Source organism: Cryptomeria japonica, chromosome 1 (genome assembly GCF_030272615.1).
Source record: "Cryptomeria japonica chromosome 1, Sugi_1.0, whole genome shotgun sequence".
In the NCBI taxonomy this organism is placed as follows: Eukaryota; Viridiplantae; Streptophyta; class Pinopsida; order Cupressales; family Cupressaceae; genus Cryptomeria; species Cryptomeria japonica.
Genome location: NC_081405.1, coordinates 475803821 through 475820089, shown reverse-complemented (window position 1 = coordinate 475820089; position 16269 = coordinate 475803821). Strand labels below are relative to the sequence as shown.

Here is a 16269-nt window from a genome sequence, read left to right as displayed (position 1 = left end):
ATTTTGACAAAAAAAAATTGTCTTTGCATGCGACTTAATTGCTTATAGCTATTGTTTTGGCTTATGGGTAGTAATGGTGCACATTGTGGGTTCTGTTATTTGCGCAAAGGATAAAAAAATACACATTTCAAAGTGTTGACTGATACTTGCTTTCGTGCACTTAGAATTGCCAATACTTATGCACAAATACCCCAATAGTTGTGCACTACGATACCAATAAAGGTGCACAAATGAGCCAATTATGGTCCAAAAATGCTAAAAACTGAGCAGCTATTGATACATGTGAAATTTATTAATGGGTTTTTAGTTATTTGTTTTTAAGTATTTTTAAAGTTAGTAATTGGAGGGTTGAGTGTGCAAGGAGTGAACGGTTATTGGGACATGAATAGTAACCGGTGCTCTTCCTCTAGGAGAAGGGACCCAATTACCACCCAAATTCCAATAACTATTCATTGAAACATACTAATTAAAAACCCAATAAAAAATCTAATCGACCAGTTACCCACTTGTATACCAGTACTTAAAAAAAAGGTTACAAATTAGAAGAATTGTGCAACGTTTTAGAACCACAATAGCTACAGCCTACATTTTCACCACTACACTTCATTTCTATTTAAGTGTCCTCTTCAATTTACAAAAAATATAATTTCTTCTCAACCATGATGTGGATTCGGATTTGGATAAGCATGAGCATGGTAACCCACGAGAAGTTTGACCTGCTATAGTCGTCGTCGACTTCGTTAGTCGAACGAATTCTTCTATACACACGTGCTGCGCTCTACGTTATTATGACCCAATTAATGACTGCATTAAAGGCCATTAAAGCAGCTGACATAGTCCATCCATTGGATTTCAAAGAAGACGGGCCAGAAGCCACCTTCAGTGACTCGAAATCTGTTCCTTTTTAAAAAAAGAAATGGTGGGGCAGCAATTGGCACCATTTTTTGTAACAAATCGTCATGAATTTGGATCAGCCATGTCCGCCGCCTTGGCCCACACGAGCCGCCTCACAAAAAATCCTTCATAAAGTCCCCTACCCTAAGCCTATAAATAGGCCTGCTCCTCCTCCTCATATCCAATCAACAACCATTAATCATCACAACTGTAAAAGCCATCGATGGGAATGGAAACGAAGGCGTTGGCATTTTTACTGGCGGCGACACTGGCGGCGCCGCTTCTTTGCGCCGCTCAGAACTGTGGATCACAAGTGGGCGGAGCAGTGTGCAGCGATGGCGAATGCTGTAGCAAATGGGGGTGGTGCGGAACCACCGATGACCACTGTTTACCAGATCGAGGCTGCCAAAGCAACTGCCACGGTGGCGGCGGCGGCGGTGGTGGAGGAGGCGAACAAGCCTTCAACGTTCGATCGACATATCACGAGTACTACCCGGAGAGGAATAACTGGAACTTGTACGCTGTGAGTGCGTATTGCTCGACGTGGGATGGAGAGAAGCCGCTGTGGTGGAGGCAGAAGTACGGGTGGACGGCCTTTTGTGGGCCGGTGGGACCGAGCGGCCAGGCTTCGTGTGGAAAGTGTTTGAGGGTCACTAACCGCGAGACGGGGTCACAGGCGACCGTGAGGATTGTGGATCAGTGCAGTAATGGCGGTCTGGATTTGGATATCAATGTGTTTATGCAGCTGGACACCAATGGCCAAGGAAACGCTCGAGGGCACCTCATGGTCGATTATCAGTTTGTCGACTGTGGCGATGGAGAGAATTCTAACGGCGCTGATCAGTTCATGTGACGTCCATGAAGGATGTATCTACGTAAATAAAGTGAAATGTTTGGTGCGTTGGATCGACCGGGTTTCTGGAACTCGACCATCGTCGTGTTCCCGAGTTGAGGCGAATAAAAGTGCTTTGCTTTTGTTTTTCGTGTTCCCGAGTTGAAGACAATATAAGTGCTGTGCTTTTGTTTAAGTTACTTGTCAAGTGGTTCAAAGTATTGGATCGTAACGAGTTGCTGTTTTAAGATTTGATTGTGTGTAAATGTGACTTAATCTTATTAAATTTGAGTGGTGTAAAAGTTTTGGAAAGTATTAAATAATTTATTAATAGTATAGGAGATGAATTGAATTATCTCGAGTAATAGTTATTTGTTTGTTCAAGAAAACATTTTAGCATTTTTACGAGAAATATTTTGATAAAATAAATTGTGGCTTTTGTCAATGTCATATTGATGGTAGGAATTTTCCACAATACATGAAATTCTAATTGAGAGCTTTTGGATAAAAATGTGTATGAAATTTTTGTTTAATGTTTTGAATCACACTCAATGATTCAAGGAACAAGAATAATTGTGAAATGAATTGCAGATGAGGCTATATAAAATGATTGGTTTAGAGGAAAATCAGTTTATATAACCTCATCTACAATCCATTCCACAATTATCTTGTTCCTTACCATGAATCAATCAATGTGATTCGAAATGTTGAACCAAAAAATCATACATAGCTTTATCCAAAAGCTCTCATTTAGAATGTCATATCGGCTTATAATTATGGTTTAAGAGGTGACTTTTTAGTGGATCATCTTTCTTTTGGGGTTGATCTTTGCGAATTATTTCATTTTACCAAGATGTTAAAGATTTTTTGAAAAGTCAAAAGTTATTTGAAAAAAGAGGCTTTTGTTTTCTGTTTTTTTATTGTATTAAGAAAGAAAACAATTACAATAATCATTTCCACATTTCTTTGAGTGAGACTTGAATGCTAAAGGGGATCCCAAGGTACCTTGCGATAATACCATGCTTCACTTCTCACAGTTCACTAGGGATCCAAAGTGGCCAAGGGTTGGGATGTGTCATTATGAACTCAATTTTATGCATGGCCAACATAGAGCCTAACATAGTACAAAAGAAGTTTCAATATGGAAAGAATATAAGTCACTTCCTCTAATGATTTTTGAATGAAAAACATATTTTCATCTACAAAATGAGAGTTAAGTACTCATTTTCTAGAAGTTTGATACCTTAAATTATCCTATTGATGAGTGCACGTTGAAACGATATCCAAGAGCATCAACAACAAGGACACAACCTTGGTGAATGGATTTTTGTAAGGGGAATCAAAGAGAGCGAACACCGTTGGTTGTCACTCTACCATTCACACCCATAAACAACATGCTAATTTGTTCACAAATTTTTGGGCTAAATCTAGCAAGCAATTTTAACATTTTAAGAATGAAGGGCCAACAAATGCACTCATAAGATTTATCAAAGTTAAGATTGTAATAAGAGCATCCTAAGTAGATTTTTGAACCCACTCAATTGCTTCCCAAGTGAGAACCAAGTTGTTTAAGATAATTATTCCTCCTAAGAAACTAATACGCTCTAGACAAACGATTGCTTTGAACAAAGATGTACTTAATTCCTCATGTCAATAGTTTAGCAATGATTTTATATGTTCAAGTGTTGAGGAGGGTATAAGTCACTATCCATTAATGGTATTCTCATCTTTACCTTTGGATATAAGCTTAATCAACCCTTGATTAATTATATTTTTCTTATGATCTAATATCAATTTATTCAAAGAAAACATTATAAAAATCCTCTCAAATGTGGGGCCAAATACCTCTATAAAATTCCATCAAAAGCCCATCAGTTCTTGGGGCTTTTTTTAAAGTCCATACACTAAAGTGCTTCATCAATTTCATCTATTGAGAGAACGTGGTTGAGAAGCTTGAGATATTCTTGATCTATTTTCTTTTGGATACAACCAACAACATCCTCAAAGATAGAGAGAAGAATGTCACCGTAGGGAGGGAAAAAGTGAACCACTTCGACAGACAGATATCAACCTATCAAGGACTCACTAATCGATCTCTCCACTTGGGATGACTACAAAGTTAAAGTCTATCAAGTACCCCATAGATAGAACAAGATAGGTCACAAAGGCTTCTTGATGCCCTTTGCCAACTCTTTGCTTGAGGACGCATGGGAAGGTCTAGGCAACAACAAAAAGTACGAGTCTTAGATGATAATGTGGCACCCTAGCATCTCACATAGAGAATGTATGGAGCTTAGTACAAAGAGCTCAAAGTGATAGATATGTGCTCTAGATAAAGTAAAGTTAGGCTAATGTACAATAGGAAGTAGAAAATGACTATAGATATTAAAGAAGATAAATGAAAGAGAAAATAAATGATCTTACAAGAGATCTATTCATGCAGGTTGGCTTTTTGAGGATAAGAAGAAAAAATCTATTTCCCTTTATACTCACAAATTTTGAGTATAAGCATCCTAGTGCATGAATTGACCCCTTATGACACCATATGATGACCTAATTGGTCATAGGGTTCTCTAACACATATGTGGCCCCTTAGGACCCCATATGACCCCTAACAATACCATATGACCCCTAACAATACCATATGACCCCTTAGGACACCATATGACTCCTCACGACACCATATGACCCCTTAGGACCATATGAGGTCCATATGGTGTCCTAAGGAGTCATATGGTGTTCTAAGACTTGTGTGGCCCCTTAGAACCCCATATGACCCCTAATGACACCATATGAACCCTTAGGACACCATATGGCCCCTTAGGACAATATGATGTCCTAATGGGTCATATGGTGTCCTAATGGGCCATATGGTGTTCTAACACATGTGTGGCCCCTTAGGACCCCCCTTGACCCCTAACGACACCATATGATCCCTTAAGACACCATATGACCCCCGAGGACAACATATGACCCCTCAGGACACCATATGACCCCTTTTAACATCCTAGTACAAAAAATGACACCATATGACCATATGGTGTCCTAAGGGATCATATGGAGTCCTAAGGGGTCATAGGGTCTCCTAACACATGTGTGCCCCCTTAGGACCCCATATGACCCCTAATGACACCATATGACCTCTTAGGACACCATATGACCCCTCACAACACCATATGACCCCTTAGGGCCATATGGTGTCCTAAGGGGTCATATGGTGTTATAACACATGCATATCCCCTTAGGACCCCATATGACACCTAACAACACCATATGACCCCTTAGGACACCATGATGTCCTAAAGGGTCATATGGTGTCCTAAGGGGTCATATGGTGCTCTAACACATTTCTATCCCCTTAGGACCCCATATGACCCCTTAGGACACCATATGACCCCTTAGGACATCCTAGAACATGACACGACCCCTTATGACACCATATGACCCCTTGGGACAATATGATGTCTGAATGGGTCATATGGTATTCTAACACATGTGTGGTCCCTTATGACCCCACATGACCCCTTAGGACACCATATGACCCCTCACGACACCATATGACCCCTTAGGACCATATGATGTCCATATGGTGTCCTAAGGGGTCATATGGTGTTCTAATACATGCGTAGCCTCTTAGGACCCCATATGACCCATTAGGACACCATATGAATCCTTAGGACAATATGATCCTAATGGGTCATATAATGTCCTAAGCGGTTATATGGTGTTTTAACACATGTGTGACCCCTTAGGATTCCATATGACCCCTTAGGACACCATATGAATCCTTAGGACAATATGATCTTAATGGGTCATATAATGTCCTAAGGGGTTATATGGTGTTGTAACACATGTGTGACCCCTTAGGATCCCATATGACCCATAACAATACCATATGACACCTTATGACACCATATGACCCCTTAAGATTGTTAGACAGTTCAAATAATCAGAAGACAACTAAGAGGGGGGGTGAATTAGTTGTCACAGATTACCAGAAAATTTAGCAATTAAAACTTTAATACCGGAACCCAAAACATTAATACCAGAATGCTTAAATAAAATATCGGAATAGCAGTTAAACTAATTAAGCATAAACAATAATCAGAGAATAAATACCATCCACATGACACCAAGATTTATACGTGGAAAACCCGGTAAAGGGAAAAACCACGGTGGGAAGCCTCCCCACAGTCAGATTATACTTTTGCAGTAAGTATGTGAATTACAATTGAGGGGCCTGCACTTGCAGGAAGGCCAACAGCCTAGAGTGCACCGCTCATCACAAAAGGAGTCTCACTGACTACATAGAAATCCATATTACAATCTGGAGAAGGAATGAACTAGAAAGATAACATCTCCTATGCTTGAGTATAGTTTCGGTTAAGCTCAATACCGAAGGACTAAATCGTCTTACATAAACCCAATTCGATCTCCAATGATCGACCAAATCCTATGCCTGAATGATATTACATTATTTGCACATTACATATCCATATCCCACTCCCTGACCATATACCATGATGATCTACAATGAGATCTTACATCATATATATAGAAACCCTCGACCGTAAGCAATCAGGTCAGCCACCAAACAATAAACCAATTACATAATTACAAAACATGTCGGCCTTAGACCAAACAAATAATATCCAACATATAAGACATCCCGAAAACACATCGAGAGGTCCAATCCACACGTTACATTAAGCCGGTCTATAACCTAGATCAATTGGGACCCGATATAGGTCCACATGCTAAAGCAATGATCTCCATCTGCCAAGTCTCAAACATGATCACCATCAACATCCTAAATCTCCACCAAAAGCTGCACCAACACCACTTATGCATATCATCAAAGATCTTCATCAAAAGCTCTACTAGTGAAACCCTCGCTGGAACCACAAGCCAAGCTTCTAGGCAAGCAGGATAGCATCCGATCACTAGACCAAAACCAACTAATTGAATATAAACATGAGTAGCATGACTAAGCCAATTTCATAACCAAACCATACTGGAGCATACTGGATCATGCCGGATCCAAACCAACCAGAAACTACTCAACCTATCGAGACCAGAAGGGTGCCAATAAAGCATCCAAACAACTAGTGTTGACATCAATAACAAAACATCAATACAACACATAACCAATTCCTCCAAATGGCCAACAAGGACACCATATGACTCCTTAGGACACCATATGACACCTTTTAATATCCTAGAACACAACATGACCCCTTATGACACCATATGACCCCTTAGGACAATATGATGTTCTAATGGGTCATATGGTGTCCTAAGGAGTCGTATGGTCTTCCAACACATGTGTGACCCCTTAGGACCCCATATGACCCCTAACGACACCATATGACCCTTTAGGACACCATATGACCGCTCACGACACCATATGACACCTTAGGACCACATGATGTTCATATGGTGTCTTAAAGGGGTTATATGGTGTTCTAACACATGTGTGGCCCAATAGGACCCCATATGACCCCTAATGACACCATATGATCCCTTAGGACGCCATATAACCGCTTGGGACAATATGATGTCTTAATGGGTCATATGGTGTCATAAGGGGTCATATGGTGTTGTAACACATGTGTGGCCCCTTAAGACACTATATGACCCCCTAGGACACCATTTGACCCCTCAGGACACCATATGACCCTTTTTAACATCATAGTACACAACATGACCCCTTATGACACCATATGACCCCTTAGGACAATATGATGTGGACTAATTGGTCATATGGTGTCTTAAGGGGTCATACGATCTTCTATCACATGTGTGGCCCCATATGACCCCTAACGACACCATATGATCCCTTAGGACACCATATGACCCCTCACAAAATTATATGACTCCTTAGGACCATATGATGTCCATATGGTGTCCTAAGGGGTCATATCGTGTTCTAACACATGTGTGACCCCTTAGGACCCCATATGACCCCTTTGGACAATATGATGTCCTAATGGGTCATATGGTATCCTAAGGGGTCATATGGTGATCTAACACATGTGTGGCCCCTTAGGACACTATATGACCCCTTTTAACATCCTAGTACATGACATGGCCCCTTATGACACTATATGACCCCTTAGGACAATATGATGTCCTAATGGGTCATATGGTGTCGTTAGGGGTCATATAGCGTCCTAAGGGGTCATATGGTCTTCTAACACATGTGTGGCTCTTTAGGACCCCATATGACCCCTAATGACACCATATGACCCAGAGAGTTTTTTAGTGGCGAATCTTCGCCAATTGGAAAATTCCACGCGAATAGTCGGGGGCAAAATCGTGGTCAAATCGCTCAGAATTTTGGGGTTAACGGTGCATTGTAGAATCTGGCTTCGCCATTGACCACACACTGTTGACGTGCATGCCCATAATATTCACCTGGAATCACTCGGACATGGGTATTAGATCACCTTCATTATTTGCCAGCAATAGTAAAATGACCACGTACCCAGGACCTAATTCGCCAATGGTAAATTACATGTCCATTGCATGCGTCGGCCAAATTCACCAATATCAAATAAAACATTATAAGCATTCGAGGACCCATTTCGCCCCGCTTAATTTAAATGTTCATTGCACACCCGTGCAATTTGCCAAAAATGTAATTAAATTAAATGTTTATTGGCAATTGTGACGCCCGGGCCCCACACAATTCGCCAAAAATGTAATCATGGATTGCTATAAATGCACTATTTCTTACACTCTTTCTTACAATTTGTTCGTATCTGATTAGTAAATTGGGAGCTCTTGGAGTCTCGAGTCTTGATTCGCATTCCGCAAATTGAGTTGGAAAGTCGAAGTTCATTGTAGGGCGGAGGGCCAGAGTTACAATCCTGCAACACAGGCTCAGTCCCCAGGGATTCATTCCTAATTCCTGATTCAGAGAATTGAGAAGGCATAAAGGTGAGTAATAATTTCTTCATACTTGATAGTATTAGTTTTAACTTTTAATTCGTAGTGAGAGGTCAAGACTCAAGATGTCATAGTCAGACATGGGTGAGACTCCTCAGGGTGGTGAAGGGATTGGGATGTCAGACAAGGGTAAGACTCCTCAGGGTATTGAACTGAAGGGATTGGGAGGCCATCAAAACGCCCAAAACTTAAACTTAAAGATAGTACCATAAAGTCTTTTTTTGGAATTGGCAAAGTTTCTGGTCCATCAACCTCTGCAGTTGTAGAACCCATTCATAGTAGCTCATCACCACCAGTACCACAAGGTGGGATTGTCATTGAGTTAAATGCATCAAATGAGGATGAAAATACCGACACGGAAGAAGATGTTCTAAGGGATACACACAATGAGATACCATTGGCGAATGCAAATGCTAGTACTGAAGATGATGTTGGTAGGGAAAAAAGAAAAAGGAAAGTAAAACTGGGGCGAGAGTGGGAGATGAAAATGAGTTTTAAGATTGATTGGGTAGCAAAGTACCCATTCATTGAACCGGTCCCAAACAATGATGAACAACCAACAAAATGCAGGTGTAAGATTTGTAGCTGGAAAACTAAAAGAGAGAAGAAGATGCAGCTAAAGCTTGACACCATAGAAAAGCATATTGGTAAGGTTTATGAAAAATAGATCATAGGTGGATAGGAAACACGAGTAGTAAGATGGAAATCAAAGGAAGAATGTATTCATGTTAAGTATGTCGCGGAATATGAAGAGCATAACCACAAAATGACACTGATTCGTAATAGTGGATTTGGAAATACAATCAAGGCTGGGCTTGAACATGCAGCGGAAGATGCAAACCTAGCAAAGACTATTCAGATGAGTGTTGTTTTTCATATTATGTTGAGAGGGCGTCCTATGAAAGATTTCCCAGAATTTAGTAATTTATTATCTTTTTTGAATGTTCCTCACTATCCTATGTCACATTGGTCAATAAATGCTGGATGGGAAATGGCAAACTATCTCGTTGAGGTGGAAAAGGAAAATTTACAAGAGAGTGTAAAAGAGTCAAATTTCATTTCATTATCCATAGATGAAGTTACTTCGGTAGATAACACTGCTTGGGTTTGTATGCATGTGTATACCGTAAAAGAACACATCCACCGAGCTCATCTACTCTCTGTTCGTAAAATGAGGGGCAATTCAATAGCAAAAAAATTATATTTGGAAGTTAAGAAAGCTTTGAATGAAATTACTAGTATGGATGACTTGACAATTGCCAAGAAGTTAGTGTGTGTTGGAGTTGATGGAGCTACAATAATGCAAGGTCAAAGGACCGGCCTTTGTGCAAGATTACAAACTAGTATTGCACCATACATGGTTGGCATTCACTGCATGGCTCATCGAATGAATTTAGCATATAGAATTGTAAGCAATTTCCCTACAGTGTCAAAAGTTGAAGATCTGGTCCACAAGCTCAACTCATACTTCTGCCGAAGTCCTAAACATTTTGCAAAATTTCAGATTTTTGCTGAGGGAGTAAGAGGAGGAAACAAGCTTCTCAGAGATGTTGAGACCAGATGGATCTCCTTGCACGGACCAGGGGAACGAGTTCTAACAGAATATCAATCCTTGATCGGACTAATGTATGAGCAACGCCTCACAGTAGACAAAGCTCTTGATCTCTTACATAAGTTAAGTGATATAGAGACTCTGTTAACTTTAGCTAGTCTTCTCCCCATGTTGGATTCAATGAACAAACTTGTTAAGAAAGCCCAAGACAGAACTATGTATATCAATGAGTATAGCACTCTACATAAAATGACATGCTTGAGCCTGGATGGTCTATATTCAGATCTAACAGGGTGAAGCCCAAATTTTTTTAGGTGGCAGATAATTACAAATTTGAATCATGCTGAAATTTTTTTACATTTCAATACAAAAAATGAGTTATGCGTCTTTGTAAAAGGATTTCAGATACCAATGCACCAATCTAAGACAGGCAAGCGAGGCAGAGCACTACCAGTTAAAAAGGAAGATTTTGACAGGATTGTTAAATTTGTTAGTGATAATTTGAAGTCTATTGCATATGAACTTTCAACCGAGATTCGAGAAAGATTCCCTCAAGAAGAAATACTTGAAGCCATGCGTTGTGTGTATCCTCAATTTTGGCATTTAATTGGAGATAATCCAAATGACGCAAAGATGTATCATAAAAAACTAGAGGAATTGATATTGACATTTTCAAAAGATGCATATTGCAATGGACAGCCAATAGAAGGAATTTTAAATTCAGATCATCTTAGAAAACAATGTAAACAGTTTGCATTGGTTATGAAACATCAGTTGGTTAACTTGGAGAATACATTTGAACCTCGATCAATCATAAGGCTTTGGAAAAGGATAGATCAAAGTGAAGCATTGCGTATTGCAATACCAGAATATTTGAAACTTGTTGATTTATGTCAAACAATGATATTGGGGTCGGTGGAAGATGAGAGAGGTTTCAGTGCATTAGGGCTTTTGAAATCAAAGATCAGAAACAAATTAGACAAGAATTTGGAAACTTGCTTGAGGTTGTTTGTAACCCAGTATAATGTTAGAGATTTTCCATATGATAGGGCACTCGCAATCTAGAATTCCATGCGTGATAGATGAGGGGTGTGCAACACTTTAAAAGCTGGTGGTGCTACTGCTAGTGCTAGTGCTGAGACAAATGAATATGATAGATCGCAGACTCAGAGTCAGCATGAAGACAAAGACATTTTTGAATACCTGACTTAGAATGAAGATGAACCTGTTAGTACTAGTCAGTTTCCAGATCTTGAGTCCATTTGGGATATAGAAGCCTCAGACAGTCGGACTGAATCACGGAAGTGAATTAGCAGTCAGTTTATAGGTGTAGTCACATAAATCTGTCCACTTAATTAAATGAATACTTAGTATTTATTTGATTATTTAACCATCAATTAATAATTAATTAAATTAATATTTAATTAATTCATCTTAACCCTCTTCTCCTATTAATTAAATAAATTATTCAATTTATTTGATTTAATTCACTTAACCAAATTCATACCATTAATTAAATAAATAAATCATATTTGTTTAATTAAATCTTCTCTCACATTTAAATAAATTAATATTTATTTAAATCCCCCAAAATCCCACCTCTCACATTTAAATAAATTAATATTTATTTAAATCCCCCAAAATCCCACCTCTCACATTTAAATAAATAAATCATTTATTTAAATCACCTTTATCCTCCACCCACTTGTATTTTCCTACAAAAGCAAGTTGCACAATTATTTTAAATAAATAATTTATTTAAATCACCTTTATCCTCCACCCACTTGTATTTTCCTACAAAAGCAAGTTGCACAACTATTTTAAATAAATTATTTATTTAAAATCCTATTTATCCTCACCCACTTGAAACCTTTAATGGTTTCCCTTAAAGTATTCAAACTTGATGGCTTTAAAGTCTTCAAACTTGATGGCTTCCTTCTATAGTCTTCTTAAGACTTTAATGGTTTTCCTTAAAGTCTTCAAGCCTTTAATGGTTCCCCTCAAAGTCTTCAAGCATTTTAATGCTTTATCTTCCTTTTTCTCATTTAAATAAATTAATATTTATTTGAATATTTATCCAAATACAACTTGCACACATTTATTGAAATAAATGAATTTTTATTTTAATAAAATCCTATTTTCCCTCACCCACCAAATCCACTTGCAAAATCTAATCCCCTTCTAGATTCTTCTAACCCCTTCCTAATTAACTTAATCCATCCCCTAATTATTGTCACATTCCTAAGCAAAATGGAGTCACTTCTCAAAGCCTAAAAGTCTTTGATAACCATTAAAGGCTTTCAACCTTCAACCACTAAATGGCTCAAAGTCTTTGATAACCATTGAAGGCTTTCAACCTTCAACCACTTAATCCCCAAAGTCTCCAATAACCATTAATGGTTACCTCAAACCCTCCCACATGGTTAAAACATTTGTTTTGACTCAACCTCTACCCAACCCAAGGGTCTCATCAAGCCTTTAATGCTTTGACCATGATTATCTCTTAATCATTTGCATAAAGGTTTATCCTTGCATTAACTCCTAATCTAGTGGGTAATCCTAATTTAGGCTTGACCCTTACCTTCTAGATAACCATGAGGTCTCCTCAGGCATTTAAAGCCTCCAACCTCTTCTCTCAACCCAATCTTATGTTGACACTCGTCACCATTTCATTCGTGCAAATTGTGCACATGGATCCCCAACTTTCAAGCTTGACCCTTGATTAAACCTTTCAATCCTGGCCATCCATTGCTCCATTTTTCCTATAAATAGAGCCCATTCCTTCATAATCCAGATCCTGAAAACTTGTATGCATTTAGGCTATAGACATTTTTAGAGAGCATTTAGCATAGCATAACTAAAATCTTGTCTTTTTGGTAAAATCAATCATTTTAGCATCAATAGCATAGTATTTAGCTTTTCATTTCATATTTGAAGCTTAATATTAAATCTCAATCTTCCATAAGCATCCATAGTGCAAAAAGCTGCTGAGAGCTACACTCATTTGGGACTTGGAGAGGAGAGGAACAAGGGAGGAGCAACTATGAGCATTTTGATTAGCTATTTTATTCTATGTTTATATGCTTTCTATTTCATGCTTAATATCTCTCTTGATATGCCTGTTTAGGATAATCTTTTGTTGCTAACACTAACGTTTGTTTCTTGTGCTCTTATGTGTGTTGCCATCAAACAGATTTTCTAATCCTTTTTGCAAAGCATCATTTGGTGAACCCGACGTGAATCCAAACACCAAAAAGATCAACTTTTTTTTTTTAACCAATAACATGTTTGAATGTTGAAAATGTCACACAGGTTGCGTTTTTGACACTGTTTTGGTGCATTTGACATTATTCTGGCGCTATTCACCCTGTTTCAGTGCTTTTTCCTTCTCTATCTTTTCTTTTCTTTTAGTGCGTTTGTGTTAAATAGTACCTCTGTTCAAATGCAGACTAGCGCTATTGTAACAAAACGTTGTACAAATCACCTTGTAACCAAAAAAAAAAAAAAAATTAGGCTTGTAGAAGCCCACCAAATAGGCAGATTTTACTAACTATTTTTCTCTTTTGTGCAGATTTAAATTAGATTAAAAAGTAGATTTATATTTTTTTACTAACTTGTTTTTTGAAGTTGGTTTTAAAAATGAATTCACTTTTTATTTTGGTTTAAAATTAACTTCACATTTCAACTTTGGGCTTTTAAAAAAAGAATCACATATTTGTTTGGGGCTCTTAAAAAGAATTTCATTGTTCCAAGGTAAAAAGAACCACAAACTTATACAAAAACAACTTTATTTTTTTTTGCAAGTTAGGAAACAAACTTCGTTTTGGTGCTTAAAATAAACAAGGCAAAATTTATTTCTTGCATCAAGATAAAACTCACAATCCGCACTTCCATTTTTGGTGCAAATAAAATTCACAATCAACTTGTCTCATTTTTAAAGCAATTTTACTTCATGCAAACGTGTTTTTCATTAAGTTGACCAGGATTTTCAAATTCTAGTTTACTCAAACAATTGCCTTTGAAAATTAAAAAGAACACCATGATTGTTGGAGCAACATCTCCAAATAGTTAGATCACATTGCAATGATAGATTAAAAAGAACAAGTGTTTTTCGTGCTTGGCACATTTGTGCAAAGAGTTGGTCGAGTGGTCCTACTTCTAACACACACTATCCTCTCCCTTGGCTTTCGTGGTCCTAGGTGCAAGAGAAAAGTGTTAGTAACACTCACATTTTATCTTTTTAAGAGAGGCCTGCCAAGGGATCGATACTCTTGGGAACGACCTCGAGCGGTAAATCCTTCGAGCCGCTATAGAATTTAGGTGAGAGCGAAAGCTGTAGCCTTGGGTATAGCTGTTCCTACAGTGTAACTGGCCGAAAGGACAAATGGGCCCCACCACCAGTTACAAGGCTCTTAAGTGAGTCACTGCAGAATGAACTTATGTCCAAAAACATCGAACATGACTAAACACCTTTAAGTAGTAGCCCACCTATTCTATTGATTGAGGATATTTGAGATATAATTTAGTGCAAGAGCATAGATGGTTTTGCTCCCAAGATACTCACCATACATATTTCCTTGAGTAGAAACATAGCTTTTTGAAAAGTCACTTGTGGCTTGATAAAAGTGGTGACTCCCCCATCATAGGGATCATCTATTTGTTATGCTTGTGCAAGACTTAGTATATCACATCCTTACCTGCCACGGCGGGATTCATAAGGTATGTAGTACCAAAGTCGAAGAAATATCAAGATGTTGGCTAAATTTATCACAACTGGCCATTTGACCTTAGGGATAAAAAGTGTTTGAAGTGTGTTCGTTTTACAGACCTAGTGCAAATTGAGCCGACTTCAGGCTTTGGAAATACACCTTAAAATAAATCTAAAGGAAGGGTCAAAAACAAGTCCAAGGATTGGGTTGATCTAGACCCATACTCATTTGTGCCTTTGAGGCAACATTCTTGTGTTTGTGTGCTTGCTTTGTTTTCTTGTCAAAGAAAAATCAGAAAATCAATCCCAAAAACATAGTATTCATCCAACATTTCTCAAAACAAACAAAAATACCAAAAACAAAGTGCAAACAACAAAGAGACAAATTTTATGACCATTCTTCACATCTTGCGAAAGAAGAAGTGTCATCAGAATATCAACTTGAAAAGAAGACCATTGAGCTCAAAGGCTTTGATCAAAAGGAGGAAATTCTTCTATATAAATAGACAAATCTTTGTCTCACATAGAGTCTTTCTGCGTCACATGCGTCTCTACCTTCAAGGAAAAACAAACGAATTTGATTCCGAATCATTGAACCACAGAGCTTTTATGCAATATAGAGCTCTGAGTTATCACAAAAACCGAGGAAAGATTAATTCCAACTTCTTCCCAAACGTTTGTATCACATACAACACAGCTCGAGAAATACCACCAACACCCGAAAGGGAAGAGATAGAGTTTGTCCCATTTGTAACACAAAGTTTTTATTGAAGTTGAAAACATTTTCATCCATCATCTCACTCATACATCATCACTTCATCATCAATCCGTCCCAACTCTCAAAACATTAAGAGGTTCTTGTCCCAAGTTCTCTTTTAGATATTGCTTGAAATCAAACACATCACATCACTTTTTAGATTGTTTCTACATCTAGGATAAGCTCATCCTAAGAGACACATCTACGTAGGTTAAAACTAGTTCATGAGTGAATCTTCTCATTGCTAGGTAGTCAAAATCTGTAACACATCTTAGATTTCTCTACACCTTATCACATCCAAACTTATCAAACAAACAAGCAATTCAAAGAAGGAATTTCGGTTACATCTACCTTAAAGTGCTAGAGATCCCCATACAACACAAATCACCAACCATCAATCTTTCATTTCATCAAACAACTCATCATCATCTTCAATCAACTTCAAACAAAATGGCTCAAACCCAATCACAGTCACGACAACGAGAAATAGAAATAGAAGAAGAAGAAGAGGAAAATCTCAATGAATTCCAAGAAGCACTTGGAGGAAATACAAATGACGAAAACCCAAGTACTCC

The 16269-nt window shown here is 38.2% G+C and overlaps 1 protein-coding gene across 1 annotated transcript; it reads left to right on the top strand.

The window, feature by feature from the left end:
• Positions 1–1061: 1061 nt before the first annotated feature.
• Positions 1062–2049, top strand: LOC131060652 (barwin). Its single transcript, XM_057993963.2, has one exon. The coding sequence runs from the start codon at positions 1118–1120 to the stop codon at positions 1745–1747; it is 630 nt and encodes a 209-aa protein (XP_057849946.1). The 5' UTR covers positions 1062–1117; the 3' UTR covers positions 1748–2049.
• The last annotated feature ends 14220 nt before the right edge of the window (positions 2050–16269 follow it).

Coding starts and splice junctions, on each gene's coding strand:
- LOC131060652 (XM_057993963.2), top strand. CDS start 1,118: ATGGGAATGGAAACGAAGGCGTTGGCATTTTTACTGGCGGCGACACTG.